Source organism: Anoplophora glabripennis, unplaced genomic scaffold, assembly GCF_000390285.2.
Source record: "Anoplophora glabripennis isolate ALB-LARVAE unplaced genomic scaffold, Agla_2.0 scaffold19, whole genome shotgun sequence".
In the NCBI taxonomy this organism is placed as follows: Eukaryota; Metazoa; Arthropoda; class Insecta; order Coleoptera; family Cerambycidae; genus Anoplophora; species Anoplophora glabripennis.
Window position 1 is genome coordinate 625,703 of NW_019416327.1, and position 23,698 is coordinate 649,400.

At 32.0% G+C, this 23,698-nt stretch overlaps 1 protein-coding gene across 6 annotated transcripts in view; it reads right to left on the minus strand.

Moving 5' to 3' along the window:
- LOC108915062 overlaps window positions 1-23,698 on the minus strand; it is a 105,595-nt gene that overhangs the window by 46,418 nt on the left and 35,479 nt on the right. For all 6 annotated transcript variants that reach the window (XM_018721055.1, XM_018721032.2, XM_018721048.1 and 3 more), the window contains exon 2: window positions 9,694-9,893. In XM_018721055.1, coding sequence (XP_018576571.1) covers window positions 9,694-9,893 — 200 coding nt within the window. The remainder of the gene's footprint in view (window positions 1-9,693; window positions 9,894-23,698) is intronic.

Below are 23,698 nucleotides of genomic sequence, written 5' to 3' on the forward strand. Positions count from 1 at the left end.
CTTTTCAATTATAACCTCTTGCACTTTTCTTCTTGTCTACACTCGTATAAGTATACAAAAACAGACTGTTGTAGGAGGTAAGAAAAAGATTTATCACGAAGTAACATGTCGGATACATCCATATGAGTAAATATTTAGTTACACATGTGGATACATCGCTGTGATCCATATTTTAGAAAATTTACAAGATCAACTCAGATTTGGTACGAGTTCTGGTGTACCACAGCCTTGTTTCAGATTATTAATTCCGTAATGACACTTGTACACATGTATTAATGTGGTTTACTTAAACATATACAAGCAAATAAAAAATTTATTATTGTAGGTATAGACAACAACTAAACTGAAAACATGATGATACTTTATTAATTATTATTATTGTAGCGATATTATACATATGTACATTTGATAAATTGTATATCCTGTGTAATAAGCTAAGAGTATTTATGGATATTTCAATTACGGTAATAGTAACGTCGTTAGGTTAATGGATTTTTTTTACTATTCTCATTATGGCAAAGAAAGTTGCAATCGTGTTTTTAAGTGACAAGTGATAAATTCATATGCTTAATATTTTTTATTTAGTAATATTCGTAGTACTTACTTGTATTAATTTTTTATTAATTGTTAGTGGACGATTAAAAAAAATGTCGCTTTTAAGCGGGTATAGATTTGTGATAACTATTAAAACTAAAAGAAAAAGCGAATATTTCAAAATATTGGAAACGGGAAAACAGAATTTTTGTTACAATCCAAGATATAAGGGTTATTATTGCAGCCATTATGTTTAGCAACAAAGGTAATATTATATTTAAATAAAATAAAATAAATCTCTAGAAATTATTTTGACAATAACATAATCGGACTATTTTCGCTTAGAGAAGAAGCTGATAAAAATTTTGAATATGTTCAAGAATAAACATGTGCTTTATAAAAATAACATTCAGACTGTTTTCTTTGTTATATCAATTTTTTTGTTTGCTATTTATCGATATTTTGTTTCTTGTCATTGTTTACTCATGAACAATTAAGATTTCGTTTTTTTGTTGTTTTAAATATTTATATTTACCATTTAGTAATTTGTCCATAAGCCCGACTAATTTGATATTTGAAGGCATCTCAAAATATGTTGCTCATATTTTTGAGGTTTATTCTAGCAAAATATATCAAGAAATATATTTAAATAAGTAGTGCGACAAAATATCTTTTGTTATACGATTGCAAGAACTAATATATGCAAAAGGTTATAAATCAAAAATCCAATTTAGGTTAAATTGACAATGGTTATGATTATTACCAACAAATTGTGTAAAAATTTAGTAGCGATATTTCAATATTTATACCTTTCATGGAATCATAGAAATACATTAAATTATTAACATCTTAAAATAACAATAGTTTCAAGACAGTGTTCACTCTTGCTGAAGATATTCAACAAGTCTTCAAGTTGCCAATTATTGATCCGTAACAAAGCGATGTTGCTAGAGCTTTATGTACCTTTCTCTCCATAAAAACACCAAGCTTTTAAATACAATTTCTTATAATCCTTCTAAATTTAACTAGTTTCAGTTTTATGACTTTTATGATATAGCTTTTGTAGGTATTTACAAACGTTTCTCTAAAATTGCTGAAGTTTTTACGAGAATAACTAAAGTAAAAGACACAAATATACCTTTGTTGACATTAAAAAATGCTTTGCAATGTTGCGTACCTACGTCAAGATAAGACAAATATTTAGACATTTTAATGCTTGTACTTCAAAACACTTAGTAGGTAGTACAAAGTAACGACGTCTTTCTTTCATAGAGTTATTTATTAGTATTTTTTTGGTAATTTTTGAATATACAGGTCTATCAGTTTTATAAATAATAAAAACAATTATAAGCAACAAATGAAGTAAATTTTTGTAACAGAAAATACGAGGTCTGTTCAGAAAATAACCGAAATTTATTCTTTTAAACTATGCATATTATTAATTTTATACATTATTGTCGTTGTCTTCTTCAAAGTACTCCCTTTACCTATTCACACACTTTTCCCAGCGGTGTTTTTATTTCAAGAAGCAGTCCTGGATAGCTTCATTTGAAATGGTCTTTAAAGTCTGTGACGAATTTGCTTTAATGTCATCAATAGTCTGAAAACGACGCATTGTCATGGTGCAAAAACCATGAGTTATATCGCCACAACTCTGGTTGTTTCAATGTCGTAGCCGTAAACCCGGTATAATCCTTTAAATGAATATTTCATCGTCATTGGATTGTTCAAAGAGTTGCCGACAAACGTTCTTCTGTTGTTCGGTCATCAAACGAACAAATTTTGCTGCAACTCGATGCATGTTCAGTTTTTTAATCAAAATTTTTGTGACAGTCAATCGGCGATTTGGACGCACCAAATCATTGATTTTCTGAACGTAGGAGTCATCAATTGAAGTCGGAGGCCTTCTTGGTCGAGGATCATTTTCAATTGACTGACCATCACTTTTAAATTGTGAAAGACATTCGTAACATTGTGTACGACCCAGAGTATCATCACCGTAAGTTTGTTTCAAAAGTTGAAACGTTTCAGTGAAAGTTTTCTCCAATTTCACGCAAAATTTTACGTTGTTTCGTTGTTCCAGAAAATCGCACATTTCAAATATCGACACTTAACACTTATTGTTAAACACGTTGTACTTAAATAACAATATCACGAAAACTAAATAAGATATCAACAATCCAAGAACATGTGGTTACACAGGAGGTTATGCGCAACGCAGTGCTGCCAACGGCATATCACTAAATATCTCCATTAGCGCGCAATTCAAAAAGTTCAGTTATTTTCTGAACAGACCTTGTATATGTATATTGCTTTATCTGTGATATCTATGTATTATCAAATTTGTTTCATTAAACTAGTCACGAGTGTTCTAAATATGGTTCAGAGATCTTGAGGCCACAGGCCTTTTCATACAAGGCCATGGACTTGTCCAGTTATATTTACATAAATTGTTGTTTCGTCATTATTTTCTAACTGAAATTTCTGATTTGCAGAATAAACTTTACTTGTTTAGTCAAGCACAGTTGATCGTCGAATTAAAAAATCAGTGACCAAACTAACCGCATGAACATCAAAATTAAAAAGTGAAATTGAAGCATTGTTCTTCCGTGCTTCAAACCGACAATTAAAACTATCGATGCTATGTTCCATTATGATTTCACATTTTAAATTGGAGACCTTGTTTATAAGATGTCATCTATCATAATGTTCTGTAAAGATAGACGATACTTTCACGCTAATCACAGCTTTCTATAATTACAGCGAAGCCAGAGAAAGTTAGTATACAATTTATTAATTGCGTCATTTAAATTATTTCTGTTGCGCTGCTAAAAAAATACAACAGTTGTCGAAAGGTGAGAATTACTAATTACAAACTGTTTGAGGTGGTGAAAATGCAAACAAATTATACTTGTATCTAGTAGCTAGTATTTCCGGAATTTTAATAGTATGCAAGTATATTTATTTTCTCTTTATAACACGTATATTGTAGGCTGAAGTAATAGCATGTTTACAAACACGGAACGGTATATTTAGAAAAAAGATGGAGCCAACAAGACATCGCAGTTGACATAGTTCTATGTAAAGAGTACTAGACATTTTCTCATTCACTCGCCCATTAAAATACATACAAAAAACACACAAGTGTTGGCATTTCCATAAGCAATTTTTAGAAATGTGTACAAGGAAGTATATGTTAAAGACCATTACGGTATCCACTTCCAAATACGCCGTTAAAAATAATAGGCTACTATTATGTATTTGTAAATATGTTAACATTTATTCTCTAATTTAATTGCCGTTAACAAACAAAAACATACAAATATATTTGCACGCACACTTGTAGTAGCTGACGTTATTATTACTACATCTATATAAATTATTAAAAACAAATCAAATGAGCGCGTTAATGTAATTTTTTTTTTCTTTCTATACCCACACGACTTTTTTTTCTTATGTCAATAATGTAATTAAAATATCATAATCCTGAATTAAGCATTTTTTTCTTCCCTAAAAATTTATTTAAGCGAAAAACATTTTATTTAGTTCAAAAGCACAGGGTGTAACAAACACGAACCAATAAATTTCGTGTACATACAGGGTGTCCCGAAATTCATGCAACAAAATTTTGTCATAGATTCTTAAGACAAATTTAGGGGACCCGTATTTTTTATTTTTACCAAGTGGCCCCATCTTTCGGAGTTACAGCCCCCTGAAGTCCGCCCCTAAGAAAAATCTTTTTTTATATCTCAGAACCCTGTTGTACGAGAATCACTAAATTTGGTACACAGGGGTTTTCTGACATGTGAAATCTGATGGTGCTACGTTTTCTGGCGGGGAACCCCCTTAAGACAATTTTTCGTGGGCCTCCTTGTCTTTGGAGCCAAAAAAATTTGGTAGCATATTTAAATTTCTTAAAAATTATCAGTCCACTAGAAAGCCATTAAATTTAGAAACTTTTTGTCTCTTTATAACTTTTTTCGTAAAACGCAATGTTTTCGAGAAAAATGTCANAGATTCTTAAGACAAATTTAGGGGACCCGTATTTTTTATTTTTGCCAACTGGCCCCCTCTTTGGGAGTTACAGCCCCCTGAAGTCCGCCCCTAAGAAAAATCTTTTTTTATATCTCAGAACCCTGTTGTACGAGAATCACTAAATTTGGTACACAGGGGTTTTCTGACATGTGAAATCTGATGGTGCTACGTTTTCTGGCGGGGAACCCCCTTAAGACAATTTTTCGTGGGCCTCCTTGTCTTTGGAGCCAAAAAAATTTGGTAGCATATTTAAATTTCTTAAAAATTATCAGTCCACTAGAAAGCCATTAAATTTAGAATCTTTTTGTCACGTTATAATTTTTTCGTAAAACGCAATGTTTTCGAGAAAAATGTCAAAAGGTGATTGAATGCATATCATGATTCGCCATTTTCCTCAAAAACATTGCGTTTTTCGAAACAAATATCAAGAGACAAAAAAGTTTCTAAATTCAATGACTTTCTAGCTAACTAATAAATTTAAAAAAATCTAATTTGGGACCAAATTTTTCTGGTTCCAAAGACAAGGGGGCCTATGAAAAAGTGTCTTATGGGGGTTTCTCGCCAAATAGCGTAGCACTGTGAAATTCCACATGTCATAAAACCCCTGTGTACCAAATTTAGCGATTCTCGTACAACATGGTTTTGAGAAATAAAAAAGACTTCTTAGGGGCAGATTTCAGGGGGCTGTAACTCCGAAAGAGAGGGCTAGTTGGCAAATTTGTCTTAAAAATCTATGACCAAATTTTGTTGCATGAATTTCGGGACACCCTGTGTAGAATTCATAAAAATAATTACAATTGTTCCAAATGTTATACCCCCCGAACTCCTAGAGTTTGATTTTCCGTATTTAAGAGTGGTTTATGGGCGACTTAAAAAGTAAGTACATATAAATATAGTCCTGCAGTCAGTTTCAGTAGCTTTTTACAATTATATCCAGTACTGATCCCCCCCAAAGCGAGATTTTCCGTATTTTCTGTACTTATGTGCGGTTTCTCACGATTAAAAAAATGGAGGATAATGGAGCAATTCTCACCTTGAATTTGTTTCAGCGCGTCAAAATACATAAGGGTATATAGGTCTAGTTTTTGAAACAGACCACTTTTCTTTTTTGTATGCCTGTGTAATTAAAACACATCAGATTTATTAAAAAATTTGAAGCGCAGCAATTCCTCTGAGAGTCAGCAAGTCACAATATTACAAATTTAAAATTTTTCGAAAAAAAAAACGCTTTGTAAGAGTTCTAGATATTGTGAAATAATGATATTAATAACAATTTGCGATTTCTGGGTTAATTATTGCGATTAGAATTATTGACTGTCGAAATATCTTCAAAAAATATTTGATCGCTCATTAATTCTGTTGTACAAAAGCAAATAATGTTTTTAAATTTAACGTAAATACATAGTATACTTTTAAAATGACAACCTTCATGTAAATTATCTTACGTAAACTAAGTACAATGACATTGGCAATAAATCCAGTGTAAAAATTGATTATGTCGGTGAGGATATCCTCGGAAAAAATTACCATATAAGTGCTTTCAGGACTTGTATTGAATATCTACATATTTTAATTTTGGTGTACTACACTGATAGACTTCTATTGTAATTAAGAAGGATACTTATTCAAACAAAGAAAAAATTCGTAAATTTATTTAGTACATACATGTAAAAAGTCCAAATATTTTTTTAATTTAGTTTTAGTAAATTTTATTTCAGACAACGTAATTTGTATATTTTATTTCGGATTAGCTAAAAAGTGTTAATTAGATTTTAGAAAAATTATGTTTCAGAGCGCGTAAATTGGTTATCAGAAAATATCATTTGTATAAAAGCAAAAATCATAAAGTTATTAATTTATTAGTATCCGACAGTTAGTTATCAATTGTATTGTATAAAGCCATTGAAATAGTCATTCTAGTGTCAATAATTTTTTGAAATCTAATTTTTATTGACTTTCCTAAAATACTTTTGGCGAATACAATACAAACTAAATTACAATTTACTTTTTTTGCATTAATACTCAAAATCCAGAAATATAATAGATGTTTTCTGAAAAACATATGACTAATCTGGAATTTGTTGAAGTTATGCTTTTTATGAAATAGAATTAGCTAATCAGAATACAGATAAAGCAACAAAGTACGAGTATATACAGGGATGGCCAGAAGTACGGAATAAAATTCATATCTTTTGAATGAGTTAATTTTTTTTAAAACGCCGAAACACGTCAACTGACTTTGATTTTTTCCCATCTTTCGGTTATATAATAATTAGTTTTTCTTCAACGCCCCTAACCCCCAGCTACCCCTACTTTTTCTTTCAAATGGAAACATAAGGCATGAGGGGGCTCGTTGAAAAGCTTATAGAAAACTGAATCTAGCCATACCAAATAAACAAGTTTTATTTTTTCAATAACAAGTTTTTTTCATTTAGAAATTGAAACAACTAGATAATTTACAAAAATAAACTCAATGTCGCAAATGCTGAAAATGTCCTCCATACACTATTTGGCATTCTCCAAGACAATAGTATAAGCTGTCCACACCATTCTGGATGACTTCAGCTGGTAAATTATGCATCTCCGCCCTAATCTTGTTCTTTAAATTCTCAATATTATCCGGTCTGTCCTGGTAGACTCTTTCTTTCAAATATCCCCAAAGAAAATAATCCAGGGGTGTTAAGTCGGGGGATCTTGGCGGCCATTCAACTGTACCCCGTCTACCAATCCAGCGATTTGGAAACATTTCATCTAAGTATCTTCGAACATCAATACCAAAATGTGGGGGAGCGCCATCTTGTTGGAACCAAATTCTTTCATTCGGTATATCTGGATCAATTTCATGAGGGAAAATCACAGCTAGAGCAGGTATCAGGTCAAATGTTAGGAAATCCAGGTAGCGTGCGGCAGTAAGATTTTCTTCAAAAAAGAATGGGCCCAAGATTCTGTTGTTGATGATACCTGCCCATACATTAACTTTTTGTGGATGCTGCGTATGCGATTCGCATGTCCAGTGTGGATTTTCCTGGGACCAAAAGCGATAGTTGTGCCTGTTAACCACTCCATTTAAATAAAACGTAGCTTCATCCGAAAAAAGTACGTCTCGTTGAAAACCATTATTGTCGTCACACCGTCTCATCATTTCCTCACAAAATTGTAATCGCCTATCATAATCGTCTTCCAAAAGCTCTTGGACAAGACATACCTTATAGGGGTGGTATTTCTCTTGTTTCAGAAACATTCGAATTGCAGTTCGAGAAGCATCGTGATTGCGGGCCAATGAAACAGTTGAAGTATGAGGATTTTCAACAAGTTCTAATGCAATGTCTAATTTCTTTTCTTCATTCAAAGCACGTGCCCGTCCAGTTTTGGGCAAAGTCTGTACTGTACCGTGTTCCTCAAATTTGTGAAATATTTTACTAACTGTCCCTTGCGAGATTTGGTTTTCGGGATATTTCGCATTAAATAAATCGCGCACTTCAGCCTGACTTCTTATTTTGTCTCCACATCCAAGCAATATCAAGATTTCGATGCGTTGCCTTTCCGACAATACCATTGCAATTCAGTAAATAACTTGATTTTGACACAATAGTAACGTTTCGAACTCCAATTTACAACTAAAGCGAAAAATTAACCAGAAAGCCTGGCAAGTAAGTGGTGCCAAAAAAACGCAACATAAAAAATATATCTTTTTTGCGTTAGCAGTGATAGGTACAGTTTCAAATTCTTTATTTTATTCTGTGCAAATTCATGGAGGATAACACTGAAGATAATTAAATTTTATTTCACTTGTTAAGTAGGTGTTTTATACAACCCTAAAAACCTTGCTATTGAAAAAATAAAACTTGTTTATTTGGTATGGCTGGATTCGGTTTTCTATAAGCTTTTCAACGAGCCCCCTCATGCCTTATGTTTCCATTTGAAAAAAAAGGAGGGGTAGCTGGGGGTTAGGGGGTTGAAGAAAAATTAATTATTATATAACCGAAAGATGGGAAAAAATCAAAATCAGTTAACGTGTTTCGGCGTTTTAAAAAAAATTAACTCATTCAAAAGATATGAATTTTATTCCGTACTTCTGACCATCCCTGTATGTTAGATGTAATATAAATTAACAGAAACTAAAACACAAACATTTTAAAAATATGAATATATTATAGAGGCAATTGTATGCAAAAATATATAAATCAATTAAATCGCAGCATCCATAATAAAAAATAAAACTATTATAACATCTTTAATATTCAGTAAGAACAATTTGTCAAAAGTAACGTGGCGGATGAAATAGCTCTTCCCAAAGTACTCAGTCATCAGAATTCCTCAGGTGTCAGTTTTCCTCAATTCTATTCAAGATTTCTTCTTCAATCTCTGCAGTTCTTGTTGTACGATGACGTAATAAATCTTAATTTCTCAGGTGAAAACTACAACTCTCGCGAAGGCATTTTTCAACATTTGCAAAGACTTGATGGGAATAGGATATCTTTCTGAGTAAACTGGCCACTGCTCTCAAAATCCGTAAACCAAAAGTATATCTTATCAATTTCAAACACAAACTTTCTATAGTATGAAATACCCATCAAGAATTGACGAATACCATGACTTTTAAAAATCAAACCAAAATCACATAAATAGAAAACTACTATATCACTAGCGAAGACTTCCAAATAGTATTTGTTGCATGAACGCGAAAAATTATGAATAGATAAATTTTAGAAACCACTCTGTATAACACCAAAACGTGTCAATTGAAAGAAAACACCCACATCTTAGGGTTATTAAAATAATATTTAAAATTTTCAGGACTTTGAGGCCATCTAGCGGCCAAATTTGTGGTCTTTCATTGTACACGTACTTACAGACACCCCTGTATTTAAATAAAAATCTGCGACTTAAACGTACTGTTCACAACTCTCTGTTTACAATTCGTGGAATTTAAATTAACTAGCTTTTAGATACCTACTTTAAAATGGTGGCCATTATAAAATCCCCCAGGTCGCTTAGCTTTAAGTTTATTCTATATTTATCTTTTATCTATGTTCTATTCCCACTAACACCATTGTGTCTCTTAAAATATTCACTGACTACGTTACGTTTGACCAGCCGTAGTTACTTATTTCTTTCGCTTACCTGTAAGGACACAACCAACCAAGAGGAACAGGAATCCGAAGATGGGCAGGATAATTTGGCAGTTGGCAGCAACCACGACGCCGGCCACCATGAGGCCGCCTTCTATTTTTTCCACCCTGAGGCGGGAAATTGGGGCCGGACACCGCAGCTTGCTGCCCCCCACTGTCACACTACCGCCACCTCCAGACACTTCGTTAGGCCTGCAACAACAGAAATATAATTTTAGGACAGATACATACAAAAAGGATACCGAAGAGAAACGTGCCTTGAAGTTATACGTTTTGAAACAATATTATCTTCTTGCAAAATAAAACCAATTCATTCACATCACTATCAAAACTACAGATAGTTATTATCAACAATGATTAATTATTCGTAAATACTTTCCATCAACAAACATTAAATTCTTATGTCGCTATCAATGTTACACAAACAGATATACTCGTATGTTCTAAACATGATGGTAGTGCTGAGGCGCCTAGAAAACATCGTGTAATAAATAAATAAAATTTGCTGTAAAATGACAATTACAAGAACAATTATTTACTATTAAATCTCAGTAGATGCAGGTGTCATTACAGTTATATGGATTTTTAAATATCTGACACGTTTTTTATTTAACCATTTCGTAATTACTTTTATCGTGTTTGCCAGAGAAACAACATTTTATAAATAAACATTTCGCTATTTAAAATAAATTAGAATTAGATACAACTAAAATCAAGTAATTTTCTTTGATTTCATTTTTCTTATTAAAATCGTTATACTTATTACGTTATAAATACATTTTCTGTTTACAGAGTGTACCTAACATGCTTGAATAAATTACGTCACAAGTTAACAAAAAAAACGAAATGTTCAAGATAAGTACAGTATATTAAAGTCGTTTCAAATTGGCGACTGAAGCAATATAATAAGTAAATAAAGTAAAATATGATTTTTCACTAATTTGTCAAAAGGAATGAATCTTTTACAAAAAAAAATGAGCATCGCATTTCAGAAATATAGGTTGTATATAAATTGTAGAAATGTTTGTCCTTATGGACGATATTTTCACCTATCTCCTTGCAATACTATCTCAGAATTGTAGTGATAAAGTTTATGGGTATATTATATCGTATATTTCTAATATCAAAGGTAGATATGACAACAAGAATATGTCACACGCATCATTTTGGTTACAAAAAAACATTTTTTTAACCAAAATTCGGTTGTCCGGTCCGTTGTTTAGCAATTAACACTAACCTCTACACATTACGATTAACAGGCTCTGCATATTTACAAAATATTTAAAAATATGCGAGATATTCCAGCAAAAAAGAGTCGATATAAAGGTTGTTTCAGAAAGACCTCCCCTAAATACAGGGGGGAGAGTACGACAAAAAATATGAATTGTTTGTCTTATGAACTATATGTCTATCTCCTCTTGTTTTCGCTATACAGAGCGACAAAATAATTTTTTTAAAATAGAATTTTTACGAAAATTTCCAAACGGTTCAAAATATGAAATTTTATGAAATTTGGTATTCCTGGGTTTTTAAAGATGCCAAATACGCTGGTCTAATTATTTTTTATATATTTCATAGCTAGTTAGCTACATTCGTATTACATTTTAAGTTCTAATTTTTTCGAGGTTAGGTTTTTTACCATTCGGGCTCGAATTTCTAATGTACAATTTTATTTTCTAAAAGTAATGTAGAACTTCCTAATGTGGACGGTTTTCGAGAAAAAAGGCTTTTAATTGAACTCTTACAATATTACGGTGTATAAAATAAGCGACTTTTCTCTAAGTAGGCTTATTGGTGGACAACGCATACATTCTTAGTAATATTTTAAACTCTAATTAATTTTATATCAAAATTTTAGTGACTGTAATTAGTCATTATTAACTACAGTCACTAACAATCTCTTGTCTCTTGTTAAATTTTAAAAAACTTTATGGTTTTCAAGAAAAACCGTATTAACTGAAACAACATTTTAACAGTGTTTATTAGAAAATAATCGAAAAGTCAGTAGTAGGCAACGAATTTATCTTTCAAACTTGTCAGTTAGTAATAAAATTATTTTATTTCAACAATTGCCTCTGATTGTTGTTGAAAAAATACCAATTATAATTTTTATTATTAATTTCTGTTTTTTACTTACAATACAATATTCGCTTATTTAAAAACTACCTAGGTACCTACTTGTTTTCTTTTTGTAGAATTAGGAGAGAAGTGAAGTAAAATTTATTTGGCCAATTTTCAATTTTGAAAGATAAAGCCTATTCTGTTCTAATGAACACTTAACATTTTATGTCAATTAATACGGTTGTTCTTGAAAACCATAGTTTTTTAAAATTTAACAAGAGTAAAAAAATTTTTAAATTAAATTCTGCTGTGAATTGAGTAATATTACTATTTTTCAATTCGGTCAATGAAAAAAAAGTCGGTACAATTTTAGGGGTGAGTCATCCCCAATGAACACCTTGTAGTGCTTCAATTAACTTTAAATCATAGTCAAAGAAGACCAGTAATAAACCTAAATCATGTACCAAATCTGGTTCTTCTACGGTAAAGTGTTGCAGAGATATTTATTTTTTTCGAAATTTAGGGCCCCACTTTGGGGGCTAATAACTCTTCAGTGGTGCAACTTTGTATAGAGGTAAATCTGGTTAAATTACAATATTTTGGACAGCCCTACATGTACTTGCCCTGTGTCAGTTCTTATGCGGGACATTTGAACAAAAACAGTTGACTAACAATTTTGTAATGTTACCATGGAGACGATCCAATAATGTCATTTGATATAGTTTGGAGAGCGATTTAAAAATATATAGGATTTATTAAAATAAAATAGATGACTGCGAATACCAAACTGAATCATCCGGTATAAAAGAAGTGAAATTTACAAAAATGTGTTCTTCTCACATGGGTTGCATTGTTTTCGAAACAAATGGGAATTAATGCTAAATATCATGAAATTATGTTATTTTATTAAATAATGATAAAAATGTATTTCGAAAACTCTTAAATTTCTGTTACAGGAAGCGCAGATGCTGTTTGTATATTATTTCCCTTTTCTTGTTGCAATAAGTTGTATATATTTCTTATGTATTTAAATAACACAAGCAGCCTTGTTGATAATCCATTTGGAATCACGTAAGGTTACAATGGACTAAAACTTAAACAACCACGTAAATATTTACAATCTTACATAACACAACACTTTCTCTTTCCTTGAATGTAACCGCATTTTTGGAACTATCACACCGGAAGTACAGATTAATAGTGGAAACAAATGAGTGCATTTCCGGTTCCACTATATCACAGCACTAAATGCAGAATAGAGATAATAATTCAGTAATTTTGGAAAAAAAAATGAAAATGAAATTACTACATTATCAAACTACAAAACGAAGTAATTTCATTTTAATAATACTCGGTTACACTTCTCAAATATTAGTGAAATACTTTTTTTAGTATAAAATATTTTACTACTTCCATACAACAAATTAATCTTAATCTTTAATAACTTATTATTTTGAAATGATCGTCTTCATGAAAAAAAAAAATGTACGATTAGAACTACTGAAAACGCATATTTTAGAAAAAAACTCAATTGATTATCCCAAAGGCAATAAATTTATAATCCTTCATGTACAGGATGTTGGAAGTGAATGAGCTCAAGATTAGCTTCATTGAATGAAAATAAATTAATTTAAAACTAGGTTTTACTTAATTTTTCAAAAGTCCGTACCTAACTAAAGGAAGCACGATTGTAGCATAAGTAGCATAACTTAATTTAAATTGGATTTATTTTCATCTAGGGAAGCTACCCTTAAAGTGGTACTGGTTGACTTTTTGACAGTCAAAATTTGTGCAAAATCGTAAAAAATGTCATAAAATGTCACTGGGAGACATAATAGCTGGCAATAATTACACAGCCCCACAAAAAAAAACTGTCAGGTTCGAAAGGCAAGACCATGGTATCTATATGGATTTGGGGTCGCTGAATCCGAATCCAGTGTCTGTTTGACACGATTAGCTCTGATTTAAGGTCAGTTCAAGGTCAAATATAGAAAGTTAATTTCAACAAACTAAACCTATGTATCTATACGTTTTTGGGGTCGCTGAATCCGAATCCGGTGTCCGTTTGACGCGATAGCTCTGGTTTAAGATCAGTTCAAGGTCAAATGTAGAAAATCAATTGTCAACAAACAAACTAAACCTACGTATCTATACGTTTTTGGAGTCGCCGAATCCGAATCCGGTGTTCGTTTGACTTGATCAGATCTGGTTTAAGTTCAGTTCAAGGTCAAATGTAAAGCCATTTATATTGTTCGTATTTGATCCTATGTAAGACTATCCTCAAAATATGGCACTCTTGTTTCAATGTGCGTTAGGTTTATAACATCCATGTTGAAGTGATTTATCCAACAATATCATTGTAGTAACCTAAGGAAAATTCTTCATCGTTAGAAAAATATTCCTTATTTCTGTACTGATAGTAAAAAGCTTTCACTTTTCCGGCTTGCTTAGTATTTTTTTATTTTTTTAACCATGATATTAGGAACTTTGCTCCATTCTCTGCCAGGCCCAAATCTTGAACATCATTTACTTTTTTTGTGATATTGTTCCTATCTTTTTCACAACGTGATATGGAATATATTTGTCATCGCTTGTATCACTAGCAATATCAATGATAGTTTCATTGCCACCCAAATTTCTCCCTTCTTTAATATCTTGGTGAAACCTTTCTCTCTGCTCAAACCCAATCAAAATTTTCACTTAGGTTTAAAAACAAAATATTTGTATAAGTATCTTTCTTAAGTTGATTGATCTTTTTCTATTAGAAAGTATTTAATATACCTGATCGCTCCAAACGGACATCAGATTCGGATTCAACGACCCCCAAAACGTATAGGTAGATATGTAAGTTTACTTTGTTTTCAATTGATTATCCACATTTGACTTTGAACTGACCTCAACCCAGATCTGATCGAGTCAAACGGACGCCGGATTCGGAATCGGCGACCCCAAAAACGTATAGATACATAGGTTTAGTTTGTTGACAATTGATTTTCTACATTTGACCTTGAATTGACCTTAAACCAGAGCTAATCGCGCCAAATAGACACCGGATTCGGATTCGGCGACACCAAAAACGATACATAGGTTGAAAAATAGATACATAGGTTTAGGTTGTTGACAATTGATTTTCTACATTTGACCTTGCACTGACCTTAAACCAGAGTTAATCGTGTCAAACGTACACCGGATTCGGATTCAGCGACCCCAAAACCATATGGATACCATGGTCTTGTCTTTCGGACCTGCCACTTTTTTTTGTGGGGCTGTGTTATTATTACCAGATGGTCAAAAACTAACAACAGTGACGCAGATAGCAAAAATTCGTCTTAGTTTTTGATGTTCTGTCACTTCTTAAAATTTTTGCACTCTTTTCCGGAACACCCTGTACCTACATATATTGTTCCATTAAAAAAATATATCGAGAATTGTCTGTCATTAAGGCAGGCTTTTAGAAATAATAATAATAAGTAATTGTATTATTGTTGGAGCCATTAATATTGGATAAAAAAGTAGCTATGTATGATTAAAAGTTTAATATTACCTTACTTGATTCAGGTACGATTATATTTGTACATTTAAAAAATTTTGTTAATGAGCTCTTTTAAACAGTATTTAAGTAAATTATTGGATAAAAAATTATGCAGGTAAACAATAGGCGATTTCATGGTGTTTTCCGGATGAGAAAAATAGATAATAATGCACGACATTAAAGTTCCAGGCTACTCATACTGTCAGATAAGACATGATAAACATAGGATACCGCAAGGATTGTTACGGCTGTCAGATAAGAGGTGGTAAACAGAGGATAACAAACGACTTGGCAATCCAAACAGAAGCCAAAAGCATTAGTTTTGTGCGCAGTACAGTTAATAATTTATTTTATTAATAGAGTCGACAATTCGTTAGATAATGTAATTGCACCGTTTACCCTTTAATTCCGTAAGTGGATTGTGTTCAAGTGTTATTGTCTGGGTTGTAATAGCTTAGCCGCCATAATAATGATTTGTCTACATCCATATCCTAGCCTGGACGCACATACGTGGGTTATAAAAAAAATTGAGTAAGCGGCACCGCACTTCTCTATTTTTACATCTTACCTATACTTTAAAACCTTTTTGTAAACATAATAAATGTTGCATGTTTGTGGAATTTCCAAACTACTACATTTCAGCATCAGTAGCAGGAACTGAGTCGTTATTTTAAACAAATAATTGAGCTTATTATTTTAACAAGACATTTAGACAACTGGTTGGAGATAACATTATGCGATTTGCTCTACTTTATGAACACATTCAATGTTTAGATGTTCCAGTTCAAAACAGATAAATGTAAGTTCTTTTTAAATGTTACTCAATTTGATATTAATGTAAACGTCCTCTACTGAGAGATCTTCAAATTCAAAATTTATCTCACTATTGTAACTTAAATCCTTAAAAAATGGACTGAAGATGAGATATACAATGTAGACCCCGAAACTAGCAGTTATTTAATAAATCGTCAATAAGATTGTAAAGAATTATTAGACTCCCATTTGAAATTTTAGTTAGGTTTTCAATTTTGTTCAACTGGACAAAGTTATTAGCAAAACAAAAATAAATAGATATTTGATTTCATGCTATAACTACAAAATTCTTGAACATAAAAGTAGGTATATCTGATTTGTTAATATACTCCTTAAATTACATAATTACTTATTTGTTCTGCTTATAATTCACAATAATTAGCATATCTGTATTATTATACAGCGTAGCACGTATAATATTTTTGGCAGACTCGTTTATTGCGAGTTTAATTAAATTTAATTCTGTACAGTACACGAAAAACCGCAACTGAACCTTCACTCTCAATTGTTATTGTATATTTTGATAAAGTAAACCCGAGATTACTCAATATGTACCTACAATGAGAAATGGAGGTTAACAAAACAATTTATTTCTGTAAAGATTTGTTGCAACATCGTATAATGATCAATATAGTGAGATGGTAAAAATAAGAAAAAGTTTTAAACGAATGAGGAATCAGCACTTTTAAATAAAAAAAGGGAAAAATATATCGGTAATGGTGAAAATTTATAGTTTAATTATTATTTCTGACTGTTAACTGTTACATTAGAATAGTTAGACAATTTTTTAAATTTAATGTAAATATCATACTTTCAAATATCCTTGTGCTTTGTAAAATATTAATAAGTCGCACAGCTTCTCTGCAAACCTCCAGGTCTCTATTGACGATTTTTTTAATCATTGTTACCCATTATTAAGATTTGCAGTAAATGAAAATGAATCGAAATTTTTAAAAGAACAACTATGAAATTACTTAAGCTGTCCTTGTACAATACTGCTCTTAAGTTCAAATCACCGATTCTATGTCAATAGTTATCTTTTTTATTTAACTAGCAAATATTTTTAATAATATATAATATACCTATTCTCTTTTAATTTTTGTATTATTACACTTATTAAAAATAAATCGTGCAAATTTTGCACATAAGCAATGTCATGTAACTTGACACCAGTGTTGGCAGATTAGGGGAAAAGTCTCTAGATCTAGGGACTTTACAGAATTTTAAAAAATGCCTCAAAATCTAGAGAAAAATCGTATAAATATTTCTGTTACTTCAATTGTTCTGACGACACGTATATTGATTAATAATAATCTATTACAAAAACAGCTTCACTTTTAAAAAACAATTGTCAAGTTCCGGACTATAAACGTATATAAGCTACATTCGTTATAAATAAAAACAAATGTAGTAATTTCTGTAACTTTTATTTTGCACCACTTTGAAAAGATGGCCCTTTGCCTCAACCATAATAGATATATACAAAGCTGCAGCCAATATTACATATTTTCATTATCTCGACTGAAATCGAAATTATAAAATCTAATCTTTCGGATTCGTGACAAGATGAGCTGTATGTATGTATGTATGTATGTATGTATGTATGTATGTATGTATGTCGGAGGGTGGTGGAATTGTTTTTCCACCGCGGCACTTAGGCCTTATTAGCCCCTTGTACACCCTCCTTCATTACTCGAGTACTTTTCTTCAAATCATCCTATTTACTACACGGGTGGCTTAGTGGCAAAGTCTCGTACAGTTTATGTATGGTCTTGAGTTACAGATATTTTCTTTGCTCTGTTCTCATTGCCATTTAACGGGGACCACACGCATGCGGAAAATGTTGAGCGACCCAGATCTCTGGTAGGCTGCCACAGCCACGTCCCCGAGCCTGTCTTAGGTCACCCATCCAAATTCCAGCCTGCGTCCGTGATGCTCACCTTGGCAAATCGAAATCCACTGGCCAAGACACCCGGCTAGGCGGTCCCCCAAGATGAGCTGTATTATAGAAACTGTTTTTTCCTAGAGGAGTTTTTGGGCACCTTGATCGTGATAATTCGATCAATAATAAGTTTGATCTTGTCGCTTGAAAAATCAATCGGTTTGTCATAAAAAGTGCCTGAAAAAAGATTGTTAATAAAATTATGTTAAAATTGAAGTTTTTCGTTGACCATAATCAGCTACCTACTTCATTTCCTTAAAATCCAACAAGATGTTCTGCCTAAAAACTGACAGTGCTACCAATATACAAAAAAAGAATCAACCCGATAGACAAGATACAACACGCGTAATATGAAAGTTCCCATTACATTTTTTTTATCAAACCTCGTATATACAGTGCGTCCCAAAAGTAACGCAAAAAATTCATATTTCATTTTGTGTTGAGTTTTCACAAAAACGCCAAAACACGTCAATTAGTAAATAGGAATTGTCGTTTTGTCACGTTGGTTAAACCTTTTTTGCGCTATGTTTCATAAACCTATGACGTCATCGACATTTTTTTTAAATAGCACTACCTAATTTTTTAAGCATAAATGGATAGCCCTTTTGAAGGGCAATGCGTCGATATAGGGTTTGGCCTACTTTAGTTTGACAGGTGCGAAAAAAGAGCCAACGATTGGAATGAACATGGTTTGAATTAATAACAAAAGTAGGTATCACAAACTTATGCGCGAACAGTGCTATAGCAAAAAATATGTTTTGGTTGATTGTAGGGACATGTTTTTATGTCGAGTTGGTACACCCGATCACAGCGGCTATGTAGGTATTGTTCTGAAGACGACAGCAAATGCAATAGTGCCTCATATCATTGTGATAGTTACAAATACCATAACTTTACATTACAATGGTGTTGTGTTTAAATGAGCAACAAAGAATTGAAATCCTAATTATGGTTGGATACGGAGATAGGATCCGCAGTTATGATGAAGTATGTCAATTATTCAGTGCCAAGTATCCAGAACAACCAACACCTCCGTCTACAGTATGCAGATTAGTAACCAAATTTTAAGACGCTGGCCATGTTAGAAATCTGTCTAGATCTAGAAGGCCAACGACAGTGATAGAAAATGATAGGCAAAATGTTATGTTTAGCTGTCACTAAAAATCCACACACTCCCATTCGTCGTATCGCCGTAAACGCCAACATCAATACATAAAAACATACCTACAATCAACCAAAACACAAAAAATCCGCAAATTTCCATTTTTTGCTGTGGCACTGTTCTCGCATCATTTTATGAAACCTACTTTTGTTGTTATTTTAAACCATGTCCATTCCAGTCATTGGCTTTTTTTTCGCTCCTGTCAAAGTAAAGTAGGCCAAACCCTATATCGACGCATTGCCCTTCAAAAGGACTATCCATTTATGCTTAAAAAATTAGGTAGTGCTATTTAAAAAAAATTTCGATGACGTCATAGGTTTATGAAACATAGCGCAAAAAAGGTTTAAGCAACGTGACAAGATGACAATTCTTATTTACTATTTGCCGTGTTTTAGCGTTTTTGTGAAAACGCAACACAAAATAAAATACGAATTTTTTGCGTTACTTCTGGGACACACTGTATATTGAATATAACTGTGCTTAGTTAACACTAGAGATAACGGCGTGAATCAAAAAGCAAGTTGTCTTGAAAACAAGGGCCTACAGTTTCATACAAGCAGATATTCTATATTTTATTTAGNGACACACTGTATATTGAATATAACTGTGCTTAGTTAACACTAGAGATAACGGCGTGAATCAAAAAGCAAGTTGTCTTGAAAACAAGGGCCTACAGTTTCATACAAGCAGATATTCTATATTTTATTTAGTGCACCCTACAGAGTGTTTCAAAATTACAGGGAAAAACTTAATCTTTCTTGCACATTACTACAGATAATATACGAAATGTTAAAAGTTCTCAATTTCCGTGACTGGTGTTAATTTCCTCGGAAAAAACTGTTAATCTAATAAGTAACGTTCCACTGAGGAACGGCCAAGCAACAACTCTACTCGCTGTTCTGCTGAATCCATTTTAGCAGAACAACAGCTCATGTTACAATCAAAGCATGACCTTAGTACCGTTAACTGTTCTGTTCCAACGCGCCTCACAGCTATGTGGAGGTCAACGTTTCGAAAGTTTTTGAATAAACCCGACTGCATTTACATTTATTTTTTTTTTTAATGGAAAGTCAATTAATTACGTTGTCAAGATAATGATAAGTATGTCATATTTCTAAACGTCGCAACTAACTTTCGTTCGCTAGGCGTGTTATCCGACGAAGCCTGTGTTCCATATTTCGTTTCGCAGTGGATTTTCTGTACCTGACAACGGTTGTTGCGAAAGCAACAGCTAATCTCAATACAAATTGCGGTTTGGAGTATTGTATATAAATGAGGGTGATTCAAGGACCAAATCAGATTTAGAATACCGTGAAATTATGGGTACTTTACCCCACCGCAGAAATGTATTTAGTTGGAAAAAGTTTGGAACCTACCGCAAAATACATATCTAACACGTGAATGTAAATCCTAATAAACAGTTAAATATGAATCGTGTCAATAAAACCACTCCTATGAGAAATAGTTCAGTTATGGCTCAGCCCAATATATGAAGGCGTTTGCAAATCGTGACGTGGGATATTTGTCTCGAAACGAGAAAGTAACAGGTCCTGACGGGACCGTAATCTTTCGTTGGCACATAAATCAGAAAAAAATTGCTCTTGTAATACCTATTTTGATATATCGAATATAGAGTTCATGTTCAATATTTGAGGCAAACAAAGAATATTGTTACTTTTCCGAATATGCCGATGGAATGGTAATGAAAATAATCTATTAGTATGATCAATAATTCAGAACATAAAACATTTAATGATGAAGAACCGTATTTATTTAGTAGTTATCTTTCTAAATAATGACCACAATACTTTAAAAGCTAGATGACCACGATTCTATGATTGATGGCTTAAAAATGGTAGCATTAGTGTTATTAAAAGAGGAAAACCTTGTTTAAAAACAAGTTTTTTATATTTAAGTTACTTACAAATAAATAAATAAATAAATAATATTACAGACAATTACACGTCTCTATTTTGTAATAAAATAAAATGTGGAATTTTTACTCTTGCCAGACACCCTTGACGATTTTTCTACATCAATTATTACTTGAAAGTTGCCTGTTTATAAATTTATTTATTTTCTTAAAAAATTTTATTTGTTATAAAATAAAATAGAAAATACAACCGAAATCTGCAGCAGACCTTCGTGAATGTGTTTTGAAATCTTTTGACCACAATTTTCAATTAAGTCCAACCAACATGGCACATTTTGAAATGACACAATTTTTTGCATTAATTATACAGAGTGTTCTGAAAGTCCGTCAGGAATCTTCGGGAAGTGATTATAAGGACTAAAATAATAGCAGTATATAATGAATTTTTTTTTCGAATTGTCAATAATTGTTTGCAAGTTACAGCTTGTCAAAGTTCAATTTTGTTAATTTTTCTATTTAAATAACTTATTTAATTCAAGTTCTATTACTCTCTCATTGGGCACACCCACTAAGTTGATGAAGCTTTATTGGGCAAGTCAGAGAAAAGTTTCATTGTGTGCCACTAGAGGGCACTTTACCTAGAACTCAACATTTTTTCTCTTGCTAGATATCACAGAAATTTAAACATTATTGAATAGAGAAACAATATTAAAAAAAAATATGTAAGGACAACATTTTTTTTGCCGATAAATGTAACCGTTTACGAGAAAATCGCTATTAATGTGTTATTAAACATCAAATTTTTGATAATTCTTTCTGGAATTAATCAAATTGCCATGGTGTAATACCACCTCTTGTAAAACCAGCTTCGTAAGTAAATAAAATATTACCAGTAAATTTATTATCTTCGTGTTATTTTTCCACAACGCTATTACAGAGCCGAAAAAAAATGTATTATGGTGAAAAATCAAACATACCTGGTTTAAAAAATTTTTATTACAATTACTAATTATATTTATTTGAAGCATGGCAATTAATTCTTGATTAATTACAGAAAGAATTATCAAAATTTGATGTTTAATAACACATTAATAGCGATTTCCTTACATTTATCGGCTTGAACAAAGGGTACACAATTTTTTCTGATATTGTTTCTCTTTTCAATAATGTTTAAATTTCTGTGATATCTAGCAACAGAAGAAAGTTATGAACAAAACAAATTTTGAGTTCTAGGTAAAGTAACCTCTAAATAAAAAAAGTTGACTTTGACAAGCTGATGTAATTTGCAAACAATTGACAATTCGAAAAAAAAATCCATTACATACTGCTATTATCTTAATCCGTAGAATCACCTCCCGGAGTTTCCTGAGGGACTTTCAGAACACCCTGTATAAGTTGTAATTCGTAAAGCCTTCCGTTTGTGTTTCCTAGGAGTCTTGTTTAAGATTTTTATAATAAGAATGCTCTTTAACAATCTACTAATAACATGACTAGTATACCTAGTCTTCCTTTCAATTTTCATTCCAATGATTTCATTCCAAAATATCACGTCAGGCATTTGTCTCAGTATAATTTTCAATATTCGAGACCAAAAAAACCGAAAATAATTTACGGATTTTTTGTAATATTTAATTTAATGAAGATCAATACGTCATTATTAGTTGTTTTTAACTTCCTTTTACAGAACCTTGATTATTTTGTCTAACAATATTTTGCAGAAATCCTTGGCCTATTGAAAAATGAAGGTACAAGTACACATTTTTTTAATGGGTATTTATAGCTTGTTTATTGCGGGCAAAAACCACACAACTGATTAAATTCTACATGCGAATCAAAGCGAAAAACATAAACAAATATATTATAACATATGTAACTTCATTAAAACGAAAATATTTGCTTTGCAGATAGAATATTTTCAAAGAAAAGTAGGAAATGTTTTGTCTTTTATGACTTTTATTTCTAATTAATTTACGAGTATAAACATAAATGTAACAGCGACCTTTGAACAAACTTATAAGTAATAGTTTTTATTGAAAAGTGCAGTTTTTTAATGATGCTTAGATGCATTATGGACTAAGTGAAAAGTTTTTAATTACATAAAACTGTTTTATATTTACATATAACAATTCTTCACGCTATAAATTGGCCAAGTTATATTTGTATGTGTAATACAAAACTTGTGGCAAATTTCCTGGTTTAATCTACGTCAAAGATATTTGTGTTTTTCTAACATCTTTCAAAAACTTTAACACCCCCTATATCAAAAAATAAATCGTAGAGATCTCAAACTGTACAAGGATTCCATCATTCCTTTTTTCCAAAGCAGATAAATGTGGTTCACGCCATTCAACATTCTCGTTTCTTTACGGCTAGTTCATAAATATACCTACGCCGCGCCGCTGCAGTTACTTTCATGAGGAATTGAGAATGTTTAAATTATAGGAAATTTGCGTTACAGAATTAAAGAGTAGCCGATCCTCATCTCAAACATGAATCTATTCTCGGAGTGGTTCGCGACAGAGTCTGTACCAAGCTTAACGTGTATAGCTAACTGGCATAACGCTCTGTGTGGCCTTAGAATTATTCACACCTATCTACCACACACAAACACAGA